The 22,083-nt window shown below is 39.1% G+C and overlaps 6 protein-coding genes across 6 annotated transcripts in view; 4 read left to right on the forward strand and 2 right to left on the reverse strand.

Moving 5' to 3' along the window:
• The first annotated feature begins 2,735 nt into the window (after positions 1-2,735).
• Positions 2,736-4,923, forward strand: LOC106657708 (glyoxal reductase-like). The gene is made up of 6 exons (XM_014379370.2): positions 2,736-3,636; positions 3,753-3,833; positions 3,907-4,014; positions 4,087-4,370; positions 4,438-4,648; positions 4,716-4,923. Exons 1-6 carry the CDS (start codon positions 3,576-3,578, stop codon positions 4,853-4,855), a joined length of 885 nt encoding a protein of 294 aa, XP_014234856.1. The 5' UTR covers positions 2,736-3,575; the 3' UTR covers positions 4,856-4,923.
• Positions 4,878-6,327, forward strand: LOC106657704 (tRNA-specific adenosine deaminase 1). Its single transcript, XM_014379355.1, has 3 exons — positions 4,878-5,588; positions 5,655-5,906; positions 5,979-6,327. Exons 1-3 carry the CDS (start codon positions 4,936-4,938, stop codon positions 6,259-6,261), a joined length of 1,188 nt encoding a protein of 395 aa, XP_014234841.1. The 5' UTR covers positions 4,878-4,935; the 3' UTR covers positions 6,262-6,327.
• Positions 6,328-6,487: 160 nt separating this feature from the next.
• LOC106657699 (trafficking protein particle complex subunit 12) lies at positions 6,488-8,362 on the forward strand. Its single transcript, XM_014379340.2, has 2 exons — positions 6,488-7,130; positions 7,193-8,362. Exons 1-2 carry the CDS (start codon positions 6,684-6,686, stop codon positions 8,258-8,260), a joined length of 1,515 nt encoding a protein of 504 aa, XP_014234826.1. The 5' UTR covers positions 6,488-6,683; the 3' UTR covers positions 8,261-8,362.
• Positions 8,363-8,528: 166 nt separating this feature from the next.
• Positions 8,529-13,895, reverse strand: LOC106657793 (dnaJ homolog subfamily A member 4). Its single transcript, XM_014379473.2, has 4 exons — positions 13,370-13,895; positions 11,206-11,428; positions 10,349-10,989; positions 8,529-10,261 (listed from the first exon to the last, which is right to left on the reverse strand). Exons 2-4 carry the CDS (start codon positions 11,335-11,337, stop codon positions 9,826-9,828), a joined length of 1,209 nt encoding a protein of 402 aa, XP_014234959.1. The 5' UTR covers positions 11,338-11,428; positions 13,370-13,895; the 3' UTR covers positions 8,529-9,825.
• Positions 13,896-14,228: 333 nt separating this feature from the next.
• Positions 14,229-16,109, reverse strand: LOC106655559. Its single transcript, XM_014376018.1, has 6 exons — positions 15,843-16,109; positions 15,548-15,777; positions 15,243-15,407; positions 15,064-15,172; positions 14,858-14,974; positions 14,229-14,751 (listed from the first exon to the last, which is right to left on the reverse strand). Exons 1-6 carry the CDS (start codon positions 15,969-15,971, stop codon positions 14,707-14,709), a joined length of 795 nt encoding a protein of 264 aa, XP_014231504.1. The 5' UTR covers positions 15,972-16,109; the 3' UTR covers positions 14,229-14,706.
• A 3,255-nt stretch (positions 16,110-19,364) lies between these two features.
• The window catches only part of LOC106653744 (AF4/FMR2 family member 4-like), a 238,584-nt gene continuing 235,865 nt past the window's right edge, over positions 19,365-22,083 (forward strand). The window contains exon 1 of the mRNA XM_023462811.1: positions 19,365-20,765. The gene's annotated coding sequence lies outside the window, so the exon portion shown is untranslated. The remainder of the gene's footprint in view (positions 20,766-22,083) is intronic.

Genomic DNA, 22,083 nt, shown 5'->3' on the forward strand with positions numbered 1-22,083 from the left:
TATTGGTGAAATTGTAGCTGATTAGACGATGAAATAATAAATCAAAATACTGATGAGAGTACTTGATTATTTACACATTTATTGAGTTGATCAATGAAATTGACTGCAGCGTATAGTGAGTTAGTTTATAACACATTTTATTGATATTAAAAATTTACAGAATTACATGAGAATTTGAGAAAAGTTATAAGTATTATTTACAATTTTTTTTCTATTTACATGGATAGTTGTAATGTTCACTATTTAACAAAGAGATTTTGGAGATCCATACGAGCTAAATTACTGTTATTGTTTCTATATATGCAATTATTATGAATCGATGTTATTACAAGGTTTCGAATTCAAGTAATTTGTTACAATTTTTTGATACCGTTTATAATTGTTTGTTATCTACATAATTATGACAAAAAAACGAGCAATCACGAGCTTTCGCCGGTTCTAGTATGGATGCCAAGCAAATATTATATAAATCCTCGTTCTTTAGGTTCTCAATGATCATTTCACAGCAGATAACCGGTAGCTGGTAGTGTTGCAATTCGTAGAATGCATCGAGTGCCCAAGGCCAGAAAAATCCTCTCGACAGTTTTTCGCACAGATGCCGAGCACAGATCTCGCTGTGGCTTTCGGGAAGAGTGTACGACAATATATTTGAACGCGCTAACTGCATACAGTTCTCATGCTTTAGATGTTTTGCCGCCTGTTTCGGTTTCAATCGGATAAGGTCGTGAAGCGACAGACTAGGAGTTAGCATTATCTTTTTCGATTTGCTCACAAATTCTTCGTCGTCATACCAATTTTCTCCAAGATCCGTCGACTTTTCAAACAGTTCGTACTCGTCGAACAAACTCATGATATCGAGGGTGTTGTGGCGGTCAAATTCGTATCCTCTTTTCTCGAGACGTTCAACAAGGACCACAATTTTTGACGCTAATGATAATTTAAATCCAAGCCATTCACGTTCGTCCATCTCACTTATCGATCCGAATCTCTCGACGAAAAAGCTCTTGCTGGGAAAAACGAAGTTGGACAGATCGGCGCCCCGGTCCAGGAGTACATCGACCGCATTCAGGAACAGATTCGCTACGGCCCATTGTAAAGGCGTCCGGCCGTTCTTGTCTTGGACATCGACCTGCACCGGCCGATCGACCTTTTTGCTGGCGTCAAAGAATAGCTTGAGCAATTCATCGTCGTCGTAACGATCCTTGCTGACGACATGCAAAGGTGAGAATCCATTCTCGTCTGCCAAGTTGGGGTCGGCGCCTAATTTCAGCAGATACTTGACCACCTGACCGTTTCCTCTGGCCAGGGCCAGGTGTAGCGGCGTCCGGCCCAACTTGTCCCGGGCGTCGACTTCGACCGGCTTATTTTCTTCGTTGCTGATCTCGATCAACATCTTCACGCGGTCCTCGTCATCGGCGTACTTGCAAACTGTGTGCAGAGGAGTCGAGCCCTCCCAATCGACTAAATTCGTAGCGGCTCCCTTTCTGAGAAGCAATTCTGCCACCGCCCTGAGCTCTTCTTTGACCAGCGCATGGTGCAGTGGTGTAAAGTCGCACACGCCCCGAACATCGATCTGTACCTGTCGATTCTTTTCCTCGCTGATTTCAAACAACATCTTCGCCCAGCCGTTGTCGTCGTCGACCATGCAAATTGCGTGCAGAGCTGTCGAACCATCGTTATCGGCCATATTCGGATCGAAGCCTCTTCTCAGCAGTAATTCAAACAGCTTCTTGTGTCTGTGACTTATAGCATGATGGAGAGGCGTTTTGCCTTCGTTGTCGCGTGCATCGACCTCGACCGGCCGCCTTTGCTCGTCGCTGATCTCGAAAAACGTCTTCAACAAGTCAGCGCAGTCCATCTTTCCCGCGCTAATCAAGTGCAACGGTGTCGATCCTTTCGCGTTGGCTAAATTTATATCCGCTCCTCTTCTCAGCAGCCATTCAGCTATTTGTTCGTGGCCGCCATTCAAAGCTAAGTGCAATGGTGTGCAGCCGGATTTGTCCTGGGCGTCGACCTGGATCGGCTTATTGAATTTATCAGCCGCCTCGAATAAAATCTTGAGCAGGTCAACATTGTCGTCTTCTCTCTGACATATAACATGCAGAGGAGTATGACCCTCTGCGTTGGCCAAGTTTGGATCGGCGTGTCTTTCCAACAGCAATTCGTTCATTTTTTTGCATCCATGGGACAGAGCCAAGTGTAGCGGCGTCGAGCCCTCCTCATTCTTGGCGTCGACCTCCACCAGCTGATTTAATTCGTCGTTGATCTCGAAAAATCTCTTCAGCAAGCCATCGTCGCCGTTTTTTCTCTTGCATATTGCGTGCAAAGGAGTAAGTTTCTTATTATCAGCTAAGTTCGGACGAGCGCCTCTTTTTAGCAANATAATCGACATCAGAACTTATATCAGATCTGACATCAGATCTGATGTCAGATCTGAAGTGACTGTATTGCCTTTAATTAATTAAACAATAACTTTATTAATAATTAAAACTTTATAACAAATTTAGTTATATTTTAATAATCACATCGATAATACCTTTAAGAAAAATTCCTACAATATTTAGGTTTCTGATAATGTGAATTTAAATTGATTCAACAACTTTTATTATTAAGATTTATTATAAAATTTTAATTATTAATAAACTTATTGTTTAAATAATTGAAGGCATTACAGTCACTTCAGATCTGACATTAGATCTGATGTCAGATCTGATATAAAGTTCTGATGTCGATTATCGAATACAAGATCTGGTATCAGATCTGATGTCAGATCTGGTGTATATTTGTCAGATCTTATACCTGATCTGATGCCAGATCTGGAGTCAGATCTTACATACTATTTTCACCTGGGATACAGCCTTGCTATAATAATAGTTCCATACGATAGTCGCTATATTAAAATAACGTTTTCCCTCCTAACTATATCTATAGTTTGATTAGTCCCCTCCGTAATATAATTTTCATAATGGCACCAAGAAAATTTACGTAATTAATGATAACACATAAGAAATATTCGAAAAAAACAAAATTAAGTTAAAAAAATGTATAGGGGTGCGAAAAAATTAAACATAAAATAAAAGGCAGTGAGTTTTTCCTCTTTAGTAATATTTTCCTTTTGTTTCTACTCATAAAAACGTGTTATTGGGAGACCGAACCATCTTATCATACACATTCGCAATTGCTGCACTTTATGCAGTGTGCGATAGGACGCGATCTTTGCGGTCGTTGCCTGCAGCACAGCGATATAAAACGAGAAATCGCGAAATTCGATCGTCGCGTGTAAATAATACCGCAAAAAACGAGGAAGTGGAAAATTGATAACGAACCGCGCGAACTTGGCTGCGTGTAATTAATTCAATAAAAACAATAATTCCGAGCCCGAGGCCGCTAGCAAACCTCTCGCTCGTGTGCCGATACGAGTCGGTCGATGCCAAAGTCTGTGTTGACAAACTTTTTAAAGTCCTCCCAGCGATCGTGTATAGTAAGTGTTAGATTTTCGCAGGAACGAATTCGGTTTACCGTCTGAATTTTGATTTTCAACGATCGTTTATCGCTGATTGATTTGGATTCACGCTATGTCGATCATAAAAAAAACCTTTAAGCTGTTGAGTGGAACAGAAATGCCACTTGTTGGCAGTAAGTTTATGTTTTTTTTGTACAGCTTTTTTCATTAGAATTACCGTTCAACTTTTGATTAGTTGTCAATATCCTTTTTATCTTTATTTTAATGTTAAAATGATATTCTTTTATAGTTGGTACTTACAAAATTAGAGGCGATGAAGTAATTGAACGAGTACTTGATGAAAGTTTGGAGGTTGGATTCAGATCAATTGGTTAGTTATTAAAGTAATAGTATTAAAGGTATACGATTAATAAACTTATTGACATGTATTAAAAAATCAACAGATACCGCTGTGGTTTATCAAAATGAAAATTCTATTGGATTGGCCTTGAAAAAGTTATTACCCAAGTACAATCTGAAAAGAGAAGACCTTTTTATCACAACTAAACTTGGTGTGTAAACAAATCAATCTTTTTACTTTATTTACATAGTTATTAGTACTTATAATCATGAATTTTTGACAGCACCAAATGTTAGTGGAGATCCTGAGAAAATCCGCGAATCTGTCCATAATTCATTAAAATTTTTAAATACAACATACTTGGATCTTTGTCTAATTCACTGGCCAGGAAAAGGCAGATTAATTGAAAATTCCCCAGAGAATGCTTCTGCCAGAGTTGTAACTTGGGACACTCTTGTGGAGCTGAAACGAAAAGGATTGATTAAATCCATTGGAGTTTCTAATTTTACTATCAAACATTTGGAACATTTAAAGCAGCACTCAAGTGTAGTACCCGACGTTAATCAGGTATAATGCATATCAAACAAGTAAAATAATTAGAAAGTTAATATTATTCAATTATATATTTTATTAGGTTGAATGTCATCCACATTATCGTCAAGATGAACTGATTGAATATTGCAAGAAAGAAGGAATTTTGCTTCAAGCTTACTCGTCATTGGGTACCAGTGATCCTAATGATCACACAAAACTACTTGGATCTTCTGTAGTACAAAAAATTGCAACTAAACTAAATGTATCTCCAGCTAGACTTTTACTTAGATGGGCTTTACAGAGAGGATTAGGTAAACGAATGATTCCTATTTAAAATTGAGAGTGAAAATATATTTATTAATCATATATATTTTTTAGCAATAATACCTAAAGCTGTTAAGACAGAACATATTCAAGATAATATTAAATTAGATTTTGAAATCAGTGAAGAGGACATGAAGGAATTATCCTCTTTACCTCAAGAAAAATATGCTTGGAATCCTGACAATGTTGCATAAAAATATTATTTTTTAAGAATAATCTTATTAATTTTTAAATTACCAGATTTATAATTTAGTTAATCATAATTATTGCAATAATGGATTTTAAAGATAAAATTGCTCAGTTATGTTTAGAAAAATACTCTTATTTAAAGAAAACTGGTAAACCAACAGAAAAAGAATGGACAATTTTATCTGGTGTGGTATTAGAAGATAATTTGAATAATTTTAAAGTTGTTAGCTTATGTACAGGAACAAAGTGCCTTAGTGGTAAAGAATTGAAAAACACAGAGTATTGCAATCTTGGTAATAAATTAAATGACTCACATGCAGAAATTCTTACCAGACGAGCTTTTATACGTTATTTATATCATCAAATTTTAATAGCTATAAATGAAGACAAAAGTGAAATATTTTATTTAAAAGAACGTAAAATTGAAATGAAAGATGTAAACTTTCACTTTTTCTCTAGTCAAACACCATGTGGTGACTGCTCTATTATTCCAAAATCTAAAATAGATGTTTCTCAAAGTCCTCCAAAAAAGATGAGAAAAAGTGATGAAGGTTCATTTGAACAGGAATATGGTCAGGAAGTTGAAGACATCCATAGAACTGGAGCTAAATGTATTGAAAATGGAAAACAAGATAAACATGGACAAGGTGTTGATTTCCATACGCTAGGTCCCCTTAGAACCAAACCAGGAAGAGGTGATCGAACATTGAGTTTATCTTGCTCTGATAAAATGTCTAAGTAAGTTATTCATTGTACTATTTATAATTCTTTTTATTTTAACAAATTATTACTTTGTTCTTATAGGTGGAATATTATGGGAGTTCAGGGGGCTCTTTTAACATTGCTAATCAAACCTATTCATTTCAAAAGTATCATTATTGGTGGTGGTTGTCCTTATTCTCTTGATTCAATGGAACGAGGGCTGTTCAAAAGATTTGATCCCAATACAAAAGCTCCAGTTATCAACCAGTCATTAATGGCTTTTGAACACAGTAAAGATGGAATTAGATTGAGACCATGTCCTTCCAGTATCGTATGGTGCGATGTTTCAGAAAAGTAAGTTGCATATAAGCATTTTTTGAAGGAAAAACCTTTATTCTTTTTTCAAAACCATTTGAACTTTTTCAGGTCCCTAGAAATATCTGTCAATGGTCTGAAACAAGGAGCAACAAAAAACAAGAAAAATACAAATCTTCTCAGGATTAGTCGAAAAGAATTATTTAAAACATTTCTAGCGGTTTATGATCAATATTCAAATTCAACAAAAATCGCTCAACATCCGAAAAAAATGACGTATTACCAATGTAAGCAATACTGTGTGAGTTATCAAAATAAGTGGAAAAGCAAAGAACATATTTTTCGTCTTTGGCCTGCAAAACCATTACATCTAAAAGAATGTTTATCTTTTTGATATCAAAATGTACATAAACATGCAATATTTTTTATCTTCATAATAAAAATGATGAATAAATGAAAATTATAAAGATTTTTTTCATTTTTCGTTCAAGTAATTGATTCAGTGAGCTTTCAATATAGACGTATAAAAAAGACCGTCATTGGCTGTCACGTTTTCGTCTGAACCGTCAGTTTGCGTGCGTACTGCGTACCCTTATTACACATGGTTGACACACAGCTGTCGACTGTCAGTTCAGTGTTCTGTCAGCCAACTTTGTGTACATTAGAATTATACGGATCTAATTCAAGATCAAATTTTGATTAGGTCTGAATTCAGTTGAAAAAGTTTTTCAACATTGTGAGAATCTTTGCTTACATGATAGCTAAATTTATAAACGTTAAATGAATTGAATACTTTATACTAAAAAAATAAGAAAAATGAATCAAAATGAAGAAAGTAATAATGCTTCAGCATCTGCGAACTTGGGCAGTTACTTCAACAATAGTACCAGATCAATTTTCGACGAAATTGTTTCATCGTCTCCAGTAGACTTGTTCGCTCAAACTGTCAATACCAAACCAACTGCACATCCTTCTCGAAATATTTTTGAATCCGATTCTACGTATGATGAATTGAGTGATCAACCTATAATCAGTGATTGCCACAGAGATGCATGGATACCTTCCACTAGCACGTCGAAATTATTGCGTTCGGTTGCTACTTCGCCAGGCATAACTCAAAATGTCGATAAAGAAAATTTAACAATGCCAGGGCTTGCGATTGCGGAAGATATGACCAACCCTTTGAAAGATGCAGTTGTCTATTTCTTGGGTGAGGAAGAAGCCGCAAAAGGAAATGCTGCAACAATGCTAGATGTGCCACAGGTAAATTTTTCATTGCACTCTAGAGATTCCTTATAAATATTAACTTCTAATTTGAATTTCAGGATGAGAAAGGTCTAAGAATTTTAATCAAAGGAGGCTGTTATCGAGCTGCTGTCAATTTAACAGGACGTCTGTTATCTCTGTATGGACAAGGTTTTGGTAAAGCCAATCAGCCAAGCAAACACACACCTTACTCTTTACAGCTATGGTTCACTAGATTATGTTTGCTTGTAAAAATTCGTCAAGCTGATGTATTAGAAAGTGAATCGGTACTTTTTGGAACTTTAGATAAACCTGACATGTACTTTATGTTTTATCCAGAACTTTACGGAACTAGAACTGGATCAATGGCATCATTTGCTTTTAGATTACTTTTAGCAGAAGTACCATTTCATTATGGAAAAGGCAAAAAAGCTATTGATAATTTATTTGCTTTATTAGCTATTGTAAAAAAAATCATCAAAAATTTAGAGTCAGATTTATCAGAAGAAGGCAATCCCGTTCGATATACTGCTGCAGAAAAGAATGATTCTCTCAACTTATGGAAAGCCAGACAAGCGAGAGTTATAATTTCTATTACAAATTGTAGTTTACACATGAAAAATTATATTTTAGCTAATGAACTAATGGAATTACTGTTGAATGGCAATTGGAGAAAAGATCAAGCTGAAATTCTCAAAGCTGCTCAGGGAAGAATGCATTTAGCATTGGGAGATGTACCAGCTGCTGAAAAAAATATCCCTGTTTCTCAGACTGAAAACTCCCAAGCTGAAAAAATTAGAGATCAGGTTGACAGAGGTCTTATGGCTGTGGCTCAAAACTCATTCCTAGAAGCACTCAAGTGTTTTGAGAAAGCATCAGAGTTGGATCCATCAAATATAATGCTAAAAAATAACATTTCTGTGTGTTTGTTGTACACAGGACAATTGGAAGCCGCAGTTAAGTTAATGGAAAATGTGGTAACATTGAAAGTCCCTCAAAGTCTACAAGAAGTTATTTTACTCAATTTGTGCACTTTATATGAGCTGCATACTACTCACAGTAAGCAGTCAAAATTACATTTATTAAGGCAGATTAATAAATATAATGGTGATTCTACTAATATACAGTGTTTGAAGCTTTCAATATAAGTACCAAAAAAGATACGATCAAATTATGTACATAATTCTCCTGAACAAAAAATGAAATTTATTGAATTGAATTTTTTAATAAAATTATTTTGTTTCTTGTTACTTCATCTAGTTTATTTTAAAAACCTTTTTTACTGTCAATGTTTCATTTTTACTTCATTTTTAAAAATAGTTAAATGTTACAGTTGACTAAGATAATTCAAATAAAAGATACTATCAAAGTGTAGGAATAGTTTTTTATTAAAATTTTCAAAATAAAAGCATGGAATTAAAATACTAACCAGAATATTTTATTGCCATTCAGAATAGATAAAATATTAATATTATCAGTGAATAATTATCGGTATTATTTTACTAATGAATTTTTTCTATAGGTACAATAATTATTCTTAATGCATTGATTTTTTAATTTTAAAGTGAAAAAATGAATATTTCTAAAATGAACTAACAATCGAAACCATTTCAACAAAGAAACTGTTCGAATTTTAACTATAAAAGTAAACAATAATTGTCCAGGAAGGTCATTTCAGTAGTTGTAGTTGTACTGCAATCAATGTCCAAATTTCGCTCATTTAAAATGTATCATAATCTAGTTAACACTAAAACTATGTTGATTCTTTCCCATCCGATACATTTTTGTGAATTTAACTAAATTTTCAATCTAGTATATTTCAAAGACATGGATCTGATGTATTTGCTCCAAAATTAATTATTGAACTCCACATTAGGAAGTTAGTTTCTAACAATATTAGAGAACTACTCAATTAACGAGCTTTGAAGCACTTCAAATCCAACAAAGACATTGCTCGGTTTTCGTCCAATAAATATAATAAAAAAAAAATAGAGCAAAAAATAAATAAATTAAATAAATATTACTGGTATGATGGTCAATTGAGCAAAATTGATTAAATGTGAGGCAGTTTTTGATGAAGATAATTCTTGTGAGATTTTACTTTATTATTATTCGATTTGCATCATATATGAAAATGATTTGATCTTTCATTATTTTGCACGTAAAAATTTCTCTGATCGATCATGAATATCCTAAAATATGATAATACTTCGTCAAAGTTTAAGAATTTATAATCTATTGTACTAAATTATTATTAACTATAACTAAAGACGAAAAAAAAGTAATATCGCAATTTTAAACCTTTTATAGTAGTAACTAGTGAATTGAGATATTAATAAAAATCTTTTGACAAAGTAATAAAAATTTTAATAAATTCATGATTTTCCAAGCTCGAGACAGTCGTGTTAGTCGTTTAAGCTCTCAATGATATTTGGAAAGCAAGTCTATAGTAGCAGAATGTTTTTTAACTTGATATTCACAACGAAAAATATACCAAAGTTGTCTTAAATAGATACCAAAAATAAAATCAAAATTAAGCTAAGGAAATTACTCGTAAAAGATAAAGCGGCAGCAACGCGGCAATCTCGAGCTTATTCTTCGAAAGTAAGTAATACATCCACCCGATAGCAGTATTTTTGAACAACAGTAGAGCAGACAGTTTACACGCGACATTTTTGTAATAAAATATCGGAAGAGATACGAAAGAACGACGTTAATTCGTAGCACACTGTACGCGAGATGGACCACTTTCGTCTTCTTCATAAGCTTGTTGACGTGCTCTCTCCTTCCTTCTGCACTCTTGTTCTGGATCGATTTCGAGAAGCGCGACTTCCTCGGCACCGTCGGGAACAATGTCTTGTTCACGAGCTGGTAAACATTTTTCTAAATCTGGGATGATGGCTGGGTCAATGCTGTTGGGGAAATCTACGATGAACTGAATGATCAAACGGCCTTTGTTGAATGGATCCTTCCAAACAGGCATACCCTCATCGGGCACAGCTTTCACATCGCCGTGCTTGATAACATCACCAGGAGGCGAATTTATCACGAGAACTCTATTATCGAGAGTTGTAACACATTTTTGGAAACCACAAAGAGCTTCAGTCAAAGTTAGATTCATACGCAAAATGAGATCGCTACCGGAACGCCTGAAAAGTGGAATTTAAATTAGTAACAGATACAAAATGACATTGTTTATAGTGGTTTTTATGCACATTGAATTTTTTGGAACTTACTTGTAAGATTCATGTGGTTTCTCATCAAGCACAATGACGATATCACCGGGATCTCTGTCGGGTTCTTGGTCACCTTCATCGGAAAAGGTAATTTTCTGTCCATCAACCATACCTTTATCAACATAAACTTCAAGGATTTTGCGATCCCTGACAGTTTTCTTGCCGTTACATTGTTTACATCTGTCCTTAGGTCTAATGCGCTCTCCTTGACCTTTGCAATCGCCGCAAGTGGTTCTGAATTGCTGCAGCATACCAGGTCCAAGTTGTTGGATGGAAACTTGAACACCTGAACCTTGGCAGGTACCACACTGTTCAACAGCGTCCTTTTTACCGCCAATACCGTCGCATTTGTCACAAATGACGTTCTTCTGGAGAGCTAGCTTGCGGACAGTGCCTTGATAAAGCTCTTCAAGAGATACTGACAGTTGATGGACCACATTTGCACCTTTCCTCTTGTGGCTACGACAAGATCCACCACCCATGCCACCACCACCAAAGAACATTTCAAAAATGTCCATGGGTGAGGAGAAGCCACCACTGTTCATGCCTCCTTCTTTGAGAGCTTGCTCACCACCCTGGTCATAGATCCTTTTCTTCTCTGGATTCGAAAGGACTTCATAGGCTTGTGAAATTTGTTTAAACTGCAAAAAATTTCATAATTAAAGCAAAAATTCATGCAATTTTATCATTGTTAAAATGGAAGCTAACAGAATTGAAATGTTTTGAAAATTCAAATCATCTCAACTAACGCTGTACATGCTGCACAGATGCTCTTAATAATTCTTTTTTAAACATACTAATTGTTTTAATTTGATTATAAGCCACTAAGTATAGATGAAAATGTGTCATATACTAACCCTTTCGCCTTCATTGGGATTTTTATCCGGATGATATTTAAGAGCAAGCTTTCTATAAGCCTTCTTCAGGTCGTCTTGGGAGCATCCTGGTTTGACACCGAGGATGTCGTAGAAAGTAGTTTCCTTAACCATGTTCTCTGGATTCTCCGTTGTGTCGCTTTAAATTGATGACCAATAGTTTTTTCAAAAAAGCCTCTTTCGATTATTTTTTCGCAGCAACGTTCTGCAAAAAGGAAAGAAATCAGATGAGCATTTTCAATGGATCGCCAGCCACGAGACACGCACAGAGTTGAGAGCAGTTCAAGCGACTATACGACGACAGCTCGAACGGTCGAATATAATACGTAAGAACGCGAGGCAATTTTTATGCACTAGTCATCATCGTCATCGTAGACGCGCATGTGTTTTGCGATGATGGCCTCATCGTCGCGCGCGCGTTGTCTATGTTACCAATTTATGCATTCGACGTTTTGTTGTTGTTGTTGTTGTTGTTGTTGTTGTATTTGATATCGTTGTAACGCGATGTCTGCGAACCTATTCGAGAGAGCTCAATCGCAAAGTCACTTTGAATAACTTTTTGCTATTTATCGAGTACCTCTGTAATAGCACTATTATAGATTCGTACACGGCACATACACACAGAGAGACACCGAGTACGACGAGCACTCGCATTCACACACACACACACATACATGCAAAGACACACCTTGTATTCTCCCACTATTTATTGCTACTACAAGTTGACGACCGAATCAATTGCGTTCCCGTATTACACGCGTCCAACTGGAGTCACATTCCCAATCTGGCCGAGAGGCAAAATTGAAACATGAAAAATTCATCGATCGCTCCGAGAGAGAATACGTACAAGGGATCGCGGAAACATCACGAGAAGCAGCTGTGCTGTGCTGCTGCTACACTTGCATCTATACCTATATATCTGTATATTCGAGAGAGGATATATCGTAAGCTGCAACGCGCGAGGTCGAGTCCCCCCATTTCGTGCATTGTGTACGTGTGTCCCATGGTGATTATCTCAATGGTTACGTTATTACAAGCGTACACATTTGGATGAACGTAATTATTTCGCTCGCGCCGATAATTCGATCGATTTTAATTGTCATCAAACGCGATCGCTTCGTTAAAAGTTCCCACTGACTAAACAATGGGCCGAGCGATACACAGAGTAAGCTAAACGGCTCGAACCAAGCATATAGCAGAATCACAAACGCTTTGATGTTGAACCGCTACGACGACGACGTCGTTGACGACCGCTCGAATGTGTGTGCGTCGTATGTATAGATGTGTGTACGTATCGAAACTTCGAAAAGTTTCTCGTGCGATCGCGTGCAAGGACTTGGCCGCGTTCAACATTGGCGAAAGAGAGAAGAGAGCTATACACACACACATACACGATACATATACAGAGAGAGTCAGCCAGCCAGCGAGCTGTTCATACATCACGACTCTCTCTGGGTTAAAGCGCCATCAACGGATTTCTAGATTTTTCCCGAACTGTACATCTATCGTTCTCGATGGTGTTACAAATAATTCGTCACTGTCTTTCTTCGTCGTCGTCGTCGTCGTCGTCGTCACCAAGGTGTTGACGAATTTACGATGTACGTTACGCGCTCCAGACGAGTTCGTGCGTGTCACGCTGTTGAACGATAACGTTGGCTGCATGAACTAACTCGAAAGAGAGAGAGCGAGAGGGAGAGAAAGAGGGATTGCGCGAAAAGCCAATGTCTCGACGATTGACTATATGACGAAAGATAGTAATTTCCGATGTACGCGCGATTGCCTTCTCTGCGTCATGTGACATCGTCTACGAGATATATAACATCGTCGTGCGAAAATATTTCAATGGCGAGCGAGCGAGCGCGACCAACCAAAAAAAGTATCAACGTCGTCGTCGTCGTCGTCCATTGCAGCGAGGCTTCGTCCGCGGGTTGCCACGCACAGTGTAACACACACACACACACAACATACACATAATGTTATAATGAGTCAGGAGAATCGATCGCGCGACCAACGGCCATTCGCGAACTCGATCGGGAATCTACGGAGCGAGACAGAGACAGACAAAGTCAGCCACGAAGTTCCGCGGCAGAGGTTATCGTCGTCGTCGCGTATACCGAAAGCGGGTGCTCGAGCGAGAAACACTTACCTCGGAACTCACGGGTTGATGCGAAACTGATACGTCGTCTCGTAGTCGTTGACTCGGACGTGGTTGCTTGAAAACTGATGGCTCTGACGCTGCTCCTCGTAACACGTTGTAGCGAGAAATGAGTCGTAAGCGTACTCCGGAGTCGGAGTCGAAGACTTTGCGCAGGGTATAGATGCGGGGGGGAGAGAGTGAGAGAGGCACGAAACGTGCGCGCTGCGGAAAAATCGTGCGCTCCTGTATGTAACTCTAGGTGTTACTGCTCTGCCGTGTACAATGAGTACAGTCCCGTGCGCTGCTGCTGCTGCTGCTACGATGATGCGTTATAGAAACCACCACAAAAATTGGTACTAATACACGAATCGTTTTAATTGATAACAGGGTTTTATCCCTCGAGTCTTGCGTGTATCCAGAGTATTCGGAAAAATCGGAGCTGACTTGACTTGACGTCCGCGAGCTTCGAAGGCTCCCGACTTTTGTAGAATCGTGCGTTATAGGCTGCGCTGAGAATCGCTAACTCAAAGTTACGTCGAATGTACCGCGGGAAATATCACTATATATACCTCTGGGCTGGCTGGTAGTGATGACGGTCGACTGTCGCGTATGCGCGCGCATCGCATTTTCGTAACGTTACATGTAGAACGAACAAAAAAAAACATATCGCGCATGCGGTTATACAATTGCGTACAACGGGCGAATACTTCGAGAAATTTCCCTGAGTTGCTTATATATACAGGACTGCTTGGGTCGTTCTACAATGCGAGAGATGCGGCATTTTGCGCGGATGTGTGGATAGGTTTCGATCGTATGTTACATTTAAATGTTTAGTATTATTCCGTAGGTTTACACATAAACAATATTGTAGCTTTGAGTCACTTCAAAATTATATTTGAAAATAGGTTGTTTTTTTACTTACATGCAAAATTCACATAGATACGAAGATGACAGTTTAAAGTATAGCGATGTTACAATTCATGTTGTTACTTATAAAAATTTAAAACACCATTATTAAAGTAAAATTTAAAATTCTTGCAAACTATATAAAAATGACATGATTTGTAAATTACATATAAATCAGAATCACGATTACTTTTAGCAGCTTAAAATTGATTAATTCACTTCATCATTTAATCGGTCGCACAATCATAAAATTCTACGATAATTCGCGAAAAATACTCCTTAAATTGAACATTCACATCATATTTCATTTCAGCACATTCAATCTTCAACACAAACAAATATATTTTTACATTATTCTAAATTCTAGTTGTAGATTTACAGTTTGCTCCGAATTTACAATTCTCCGTTTTATTTTGTATTACACAATTGTCTCGTTGGATTTATTTCAGCTTATTTGTACTAAACCTGGCAACACAACCTGCATCCTAAAACAAAAATTGAGTGATACCAAATATTTTATTAAATATTTCAGACATTTAAGCAACAACATTAGAAATTGGTCAAAAATCATATGATAATAAAGTCACTTACCCTAACTTGTTTAAATATTTTGACGATAGGTTTTGGTAAGTCAAAAGATTCAATGTTTCGCAATATTCTTTTACGAAAATAGACTCTCATGCTTTCAGGTGATCTGTGACTAAGATACTGCAAAAATAATTAAATATATCAATTAATTTACCTGTTCTAAATAAATTCAAAAATTTTATGCTCTTGCTTTTTTATGTATTACTTACCCCTTCAGCAAAAATCCTCTTGAATAAGCTTGGACTTTTAGCTTGAAAGTATGCTTCATGTTGAATAATATAATCTAACAGTAATTTTTTTTCCCAGTGTTCCCATACTCTATAAACAAAAAATTTATTATCAATAATTTATTTTACCGTGTCTTACTGATTTTCTAATGATTACTTACTGAGGTGCATTATTAGAGAGCCAAACATTATTTCTGGGTGCACTAACAGGAACAAGCGATGGTTTGGGTGGTGGAGGTAGAAGTGGCTTAGTTATTGTTTGCGGAGGAGGATTTTCAATTAGATTTGCATAACAAATGTCACAATTATCTTTATCGCTGTGGAACCTATAATTTAAATTAAATTATTATATAAATGAATTAAAAAATCAACAATATGAAAGTCATCAGAATCTGTCAAAAATTTAAGTTCTGCTATTCACATTTCATTATAAAAAGGTTACTCATTTGTAAATATAAGCTCTTACATAGCGTTACAGCAAGGATCGAAGTCACGATAATCCTTTTTCTCTACTGGTTTTGGATGTAATCTATATTGATCAATGCTCAAGCATCTGTTTGCATCCACACAGTCTCTAATGTATGCCATATCATAGAGTGTACCAGTTATCTGCTGTGGATCGTCTCTCACATCTTCATAATAATCTTTGGAAGTAAAAACATATTTTGGACCTTTACTGCACACAGCACCAAGTTGCTAGAGAGAAAAAAAAATTGTTCAATATTTGTACCAAAGCAAGTGGATTTCGTGCAAGTACTCACCATAACAAGATTGCGGAATTTGACTTCTTGTTCTTCAGGTAAACCAACGAAACCAAAATTTTTGCGAGCAAACAAATTGAAATTGAGCTGCTCGTCCTCGCTCTCAGAGCCAGAGTACCAGTACGACATTTTTGATAGCTGTTGATACTCGTTTGTCACACACACAAAAAATCAAAACTTATGCCCTAGAGAATAGAAAATCAATTTTAAAAAAACAGCGAGACATTAGATAAACAAGCAAAGGAGCAGAGTGTAAAGTAAAGTGTAAACGAGCAGACATTATAGTACAAAGTTTGACCGCTCGCGGTGCTCGAGTCGCTGTCTTCTTTTGCGCACCGTTGGTAAAATAAGTAACTGCCCACTGCCTTACATTTTGAAAGTTCGAAGGTAAGGGACGAATTTCTAAATGTTATTGCATTTGCAACGGTTTCGAAGGTTTTCTCGTTAAAACGTCTCGTTCGTTCACGCCGATTCGAAATGTGTGCGCTTCTACCACATATCGGCATCGTGTTTTTCGTTAGTTTTCGAATTCCACTGCAACTGAAATTGCAAAATTCAAATGTGAATCGAGGATCCTTTCATCGCAGTACTCGAGTTGCGAGCGTAGATAAAAGCATAATTTCGTTGTTTCATCGTTACAACCATCATTATACATTCGAACATAATTCTGTATTTCAGATGATCGAACAATGTGTGCATCGAAAACTATCAACGACCGCAAATACCCTCACCCTCGCGATTCGAACGCGGCGCATATAATGCGAGAGCCGGTCGAGCTCGTTGTTGCAGTATACACGACTCCGATTATAAAACTTACGTGCGGATTATAATGTTGGGACAAGTGAACATAAGGTGAGTTGAACGACGCATACATTATATCGTGCGTAGGAGAGATATTGAATATCATTACGATATATAGACAAAAGTATTATTTATGGTTAAGTTTTTTTCTTCTCCAATTCGTGTTATTTCCGGGCAACTGACATCGAGCCATCTGCTCCTACGCGCGGAATCGAAGATAGCCCATTATTGCGGCACGGTCGAGCATATTCGCGATGTAATTACGCGAAATGTGTTCGCGAATGCGTTTATAAGCGTCGTTATTTCAATTTTAATGCCATTCGTCGCGCGAGTTGTGCGAAACTCGTGTACATAGTGTACGATCGAAAGAGGGTCGCAGTGGCTCGGGTGCCTAGTCAGTCGAAGCAGTTTTTAAATTATTCATAATCGCGGGAGCGAAGGAATTAGAACGTTCATTTCATCGTTTATGACGAATTTCGTCGAACTTCAGCGGGATTTAGCCAAGACATGACTTTGGCGTGGCGGGATGTTCGCGGTTTTAATTTGGTTTTTAGCGACGCACTTTTGTATGATTATTATATAAATCAAGTTTATGCGAGTAGTGTAAGGATGTTTTCTAATTTTTATGTTCGTTTTATTGTAGCGATGATCAGGAAGAAAGCCGGTTACTCCGAAGTCATTTTAAATTTCATATGAAAGAAAAAGGAATCGAAAAAATTGTCAACCGTCATCTACCGAAATTATATCAGGCAAGTTCCGATCCTGTTTGTTAATTGCTAATGATATGGATTTTTAGAAAAATAATCGTCAAATTATCTTGTTTCTTTTTTTCAGAAATTCATGGTTACATCATATTTGAAGTTGATAATACGTATAAGACGTCGATTTTGGAATTGGTTTTAAACAGGCAAATTTAGGACGATGATTGACTTGCTAAGAAGCCCATCGTTTCGCAATATACACCTTTGTTCACGCAGATCGTCGAGGCAAAGAGAAAGAATAATTGTTCAGAGCTACTAATATCCTCGTACAATATCCGCTTCTATGATACCAAAAAAAGAAGAAGAAGAAGAAGAAAAAGGAAACACTGCTTTGTGAATTTATTCTTGTTACATGGAGTCGAGACTCAGAACATGTCATTCTCAACGCGAAAACGTAGAGTATAAATTGTACCCAAACTTATTACAGAGAAATGAAAACTACGTGATCCCCCATTGGGGTCTCTTGGGCTTTTTAGAAATAATATGTACGTGTATGTGTCTGTGTTTAGGGTATAGAAAAAAAATGCACATCCCCTTGAATCGGCTCGAACGCGCTACGCGACAGACACAACTACGATGGAGCACGTCGCACAGCAGTAGCAGCACCGCACGAGATTCGAAGATGAACCTATTGTCGCGCGATTCCCTCTAATATACGGTATACACACGAGGCAGGATGTATACGGGGACATAATGATCTTTCGGGCGAGAAGAGAGAGCATAATATACGTTTCGTGAATTTTTCGAGCGATCTCGATACGCCGCTTTGGTTTTGTTTCGAAAATTGCTATGCTCGAGGAAAAAATGCCGAGGTTCGTACCGATTAGTGTCTCATTTAAAAATACGTCTCTTTGTGGGAGCAATTAATAAATCAGACCGTGGAAAGACATTGATCTACGTAATTACCACGAAGAAATCTAATTAAAATATTCTTTCGCACTCTGCTTATAAATCGACTGATTTTCAATGAAATATTACGCATCGTCGCACAAAGAAAAAAAACAAAACGCTTTCGCTCGAAAAGAAACGCGTCTTTTTACCTTGATCGAATTCCGATATCCGATTAGGCATCTCTCTTTCGCCTCATAATGCAACTTGCATTATGCTCGCGCGTGTAAGCACCTGCATGCACACAGGACGATCCCTTGGCAGAAAATTTCGCGAATCGCTGACACGTATCGTGACTCGTCCCGTTTTCTCCGTACACTCTGGCATTATACTACCGCGTGCAATATATATCCTACAGCGCATGCATATACACAGGCGGCCGAAGTTCTCGCTTCGAACGTTTTGCGCGCGCGCGCGCAAATTCCCCTCTCGTCGTGCTGTGCTGCACGAGTAACCGGCGGGGTAGGTTTTGCTGCTGCTCCAAACGCACGAGGCCGATAGCAGCGGCACGGGTAAAATTACTCACACACATACACGTACTGTACTATATGTATGCGATATCGTACGGACTTGGGGCGACGACGGTGTTTCTAGCAGCCGCAGCCAGAAGCAGGCAGCACCGACAAAGAGCGACACCAGCTGCTACGCTAACCAACTATATACGATACGATACGCCGGCTCGATCTCTCTCTCTCTCTTTCGCTCGGCGTATTCTGCACTGTGCAGAAAAGAGGGGGAGTGACAGCAGCAGCGGCAGAGTCTCTCTCTCTCTTTCTCTTGTGTATATATGTATGTATGTGTGTGTGTGTGCGTTGTATATACGACGAGAACATCGCGCGAGCAAACTGGTGGCGGTTCGCGCGCGCACTCTATAGTCTGCGAAAGCGTCTGTGTGTCTGTCTCTCCCAGTGTTTCTCGGCGCTCGAGTGCGCCTGTCTGTGTGCGAATTTCGCCGTTCCGTGTGTTGGTGCGGTCGGTCGGAGCAGCAGCGGCTGGTGGCGGAGTGCGCGGGGCGCGTTAGAGTGAGCGAGCGAGCGAGAGAGAGAGAGAAGCATAACTCCGATATCCCCGCGTTTGTCAGCGGAGGCGCAGTTTTCGACGGGCTCGACGCTCGCACAGCCGACGAGTGCGCGCGTGAGGAGCTGCAGCGACTTCTGTGTGTCCTCTCTCGCTTCTCTCTGTCCCTGTTATAATATACGTATAGGCATATTATACATATATACGGTGCACGATATTATCTCTCTCACCTCTTTTTCTCCTCCTATAAATATACATGTATATCTCTCAGTTCGTTTACATATCTCTCGACTTGTATATGCTCTCTAGTATTCAGTGAGTGTTGAGTGTGCGGTGTTAGTGCATGCTTGTGTATACGTGCAAAACTTTGCACTACCTATAAGGTGTACACATGCATACAACAGTGTCGTCGTCGTCGTCGTCTACTACCACTTCATATTATATATTGTGCAGTGTGCACCACGGCTTCTCGTTACCGCACACACGCTCGCAAGCAGCAGCAGCAGTGCAAGAGTCGTTCATTCATTGCAGCGCGCAAAAGCGAGCAGCAGCTAAATGAAATAGCAACGAGTATATATAACATAGCAGCAGCAGCAGTGTGTCGCTCTCTTTCTTGTGTTATACATATTTGTATGTATATATATCGCGTGCTGGTGCAGTGTCTGTATCTCTCTCCGAGTGCATCTTTCTCCGTTGCACGGATTTTTCCATCGTACTCCCATCACAGCAGCAGCAACAGCAGCAGTGAAGGTGTGTTTGTTATACATACGTGTGTCAGTAGTATATAGCGCGAGTGCGAAGCCGAGCAATAATCGCATCTCTCCGACTCGTGCACAGATGACGACGATTATAAAAAAGGCCATCGTTCTCCTTGCTGCTGCCTCTTCTTCATCTTCTCCTCTCGTGTTATATACGTGTGTTGTATAGTGCGGCTGGATGCAGCAGCAGCAGCATAACCTCTCGTCGTGTGTATGCAAAAAAGTGCAGGCAAAAGTAGTATCGCGCGCGAATTTTATACTCGATCGATTTAAAACCTATAGGCCAGTTCAGTGCAGTACCGAGCAGTTGTTTATGTACGGCCGCAGTCGGTGTTTGTTGTCGCGCGCGCGCGTGTGTCAGTGAGTGGATACTAAATTGCATCGTCTTCGAGTACGTTTTTCAATGTACAAGGATAAATCAGTTTGTGTGTCAAAGTGTTTTATTATTCGCGAATAGATACTCGAAAGTGCGCGCTTGTGTCAGTTTTCAAAAGTGTGTTGTAAAAAAATCAAAAGTGCGCGCACCTTTAAATATACAACTCGAAATAAAAATAAAAGAATCTCAGTGCAGTTTTTTCCCATACGATACTCTGTTCAGATAATCGAATGCAGAAATTGTGCCCACATCGTCGTCCTCTCTCGTCAGCACCTGCTAATGCATCCTCGGCGTCAATGGCTCTTCAATTCTCGTTTATCAGGTGAGTTATTATACCATACTATACTCGCGCGGCATAAGTTTCAGCGATAAAAAAATAATCTCCGGTTACTGCTACACGCTGTATCATACTCGGGGGGCGAACGCGTGCGTGTGTCCGTGTCTGTACGACGTCTGTCAGGCTGTCCTCGTGCATAATTGAGTCGCTTGTTTTTGTTTCGATGCTTATATCGCCGTTGTTGTGTGTATATGCATGCATGCTTACAGTGGCACAGGCATTTGTTTGATAAAACACAACGCCGCGTCGAGTCGACGATATCGAGCTCCGATATGTTCGTGTGCGTGTAAACAAACTGCAGGCAGACTGCTGCCGCACACACACACACACACACACACACACACACACACTCGCGCTCATGTGCAGTATACGCGTAGTACAACATCTCGGCTGCTGCTGCAGTTGTACTGTACAGTACAGTGTTGCGGCTACCTGTGCGAACTCTCACTGCCTGCCGTTGTATACATTTCGCGCGTAGAGGTTAGGTTGCACCATTATATACCTGTGCTGCAGCAGCAGCAGTCGAGACCGACTTTTGGACTCTATGCTGCTGCGCCGACATGCACATGCACTCGTTTTTACCTGGTGTGCGTGTGTGCGAGCACGAGTAGCCGTGCTTTTTACGCAACTTCGCAAGCCTCGTTTCGAAATCGGGAGACCCGAGTGCATTATATTATAAGTACGTTTGTGTGTGTGCGAGCGCGTGCGCTAGTGCAATTTTTTTCTCGAGATTTACGACAGGCAGTGGCTCTTATCGTGACGCAAAATACGAATGTCTCGCGAATTCTCTCTCTCGTTTTTTTTTCTTCTTTTTCTCCAATCTCGCGCGCAAGCGCTCGAACTTCAAAGAACTCGCACAGGCAGGCGCGCATCGATAAGGATTGCAATTATTCGCAAAGAACCTTCGCGCATTGTCGGCTGCTGTTTCTGTTCTCTTTAATCGAATAGCATTTGTAATCGGCAATCACGCGCGTCGATTGGTGTATAATACACAATATGCATACAAGTCAAAGCTCGGTAGCAAACGTCAATGCGATGTATCGGTATAGACTCGGCCGATTCGAAAAATTTCATGTGCTATGCGAGCGCGCGCGGGAACGCTTCGCGCGAGTTCGTTGACCCTTATCGGCCCGGCGCGCGTGTATATACAGACATATATACTGCGTTCGGTGCTGCATGTGCGTGCCTCCTATATAGAATATATACATGTATGCCAGACTCCGAACGTATAATATAAATCAATTATATTTACGATTATTTTTCGCTCTATCTAGTTCAGTCGCGTACAGCGTATTTGGCGAGC

This window comes from Trichogramma pretiosum, unplaced genomic scaffold (genome assembly GCF_000599845.2).
Source record: "Trichogramma pretiosum strain Unisexual culture from Peru unplaced genomic scaffold, Tpre_2.0 scaffold1, whole genome shotgun sequence".
Lineage (NCBI taxonomy): Eukaryota > Metazoa > Arthropoda > Insecta > Hymenoptera > Trichogrammatidae > Trichogramma > Trichogramma pretiosum.

Excerpts from the sequence above, each read along its gene's own strand:
- LOC106657708 (XM_014379370.2), top strand. The coding sequence starts at position 3,576 with ATGTCGATCATAAAAAAAACCTTTAAGCTGTTGAGTGGAACAGAAATG. Across the intron at positions 3,834-3,906 it reads GGTTGGATTCAGATCAATTG|ATACCGCTGTGGTTTATCAA; the intron begins GTTAGTTATTAA and ends AAAAATCAACAG. Across the intron at positions 4,371-4,437 it reads TAGTACCCGACGTTAATCAG|GTTGAATGTCATCCACATTA; the intron begins GTATAATGCATA and ends ATATTTTATTAG.
- LOC106657704 (XM_014379355.1), top strand. The coding sequence starts at position 4,936 with ATGGATTTTAAAGATAAAATTGCTCAGTTATGTTTAGAAAAATACTCT. Across the intron at positions 5,589-5,654 it reads TGCTCTGATAAAATGTCTAA|GTGGAATATTATGGGAGTTC; the intron begins GTAAGTTATTCA and ends TTGTTCTTATAG. Across the intron at positions 5,907-5,978 it reads TGGTGCGATGTTTCAGAAAA|GTCCCTAGAAATATCTGTCA; the intron begins GTAAGTTGCATA and ends GAACTTTTTCAG.
- LOC106657699 (XM_014379340.2), top strand. The coding sequence starts at position 6,684 with ATGAATCAAAATGAAGAAAGTAATAATGCTTCAGCATCTGCGAACTTG. Across the intron at positions 7,131-7,192 it reads CAATGCTAGATGTGCCACAG|GATGAGAAAGGTCTAAGAAT; the intron begins GTAAATTTTTCA and ends TTTGAATTTCAG.
- LOC106657793 (XM_014379473.2), bottom strand. The coding sequence starts at position 11,337 with ATGGTTAAGGAAACTACTTTCTACGACATCCTCGGTGTCAAACCAGGA. Across the intron at positions 10,990-11,205 it reads ATCCCAATGAAGGCGAAAGG|TTTAAACAAATTTCACAAGC; the intron begins GTTAGTATATGA and ends AATTTTTTGCAG. Across the intron at positions 10,262-10,348 it reads AAACCACATGAATCTTACAA|GCGTTCCGGTAGCGATCTCA; the intron begins GTAAGTTCCAAA and ends TCCACTTTTCAG.
- LOC106655559 (XM_014376018.1), bottom strand. The coding sequence starts at position 15,971 with ATGTCGTACTGGTACTCTGGCTCTGAGAGCGAGGACGAGCAGCTCAAT. Across the intron at positions 15,173-15,242 it reads CTCTCTAATAATGCACCTCA|AGTATGGGAACACTGGGAAA; the intron begins GTAAGTAATCAT and ends TTTTGTTTATAG. Across the intron at positions 14,975-15,063 it reads AGAGGATTTTTGCTGAAGGG|TATCTTAGTCACAGATCACC; the intron begins GTAAGTAATACA and ends TTATTTTTGCAG.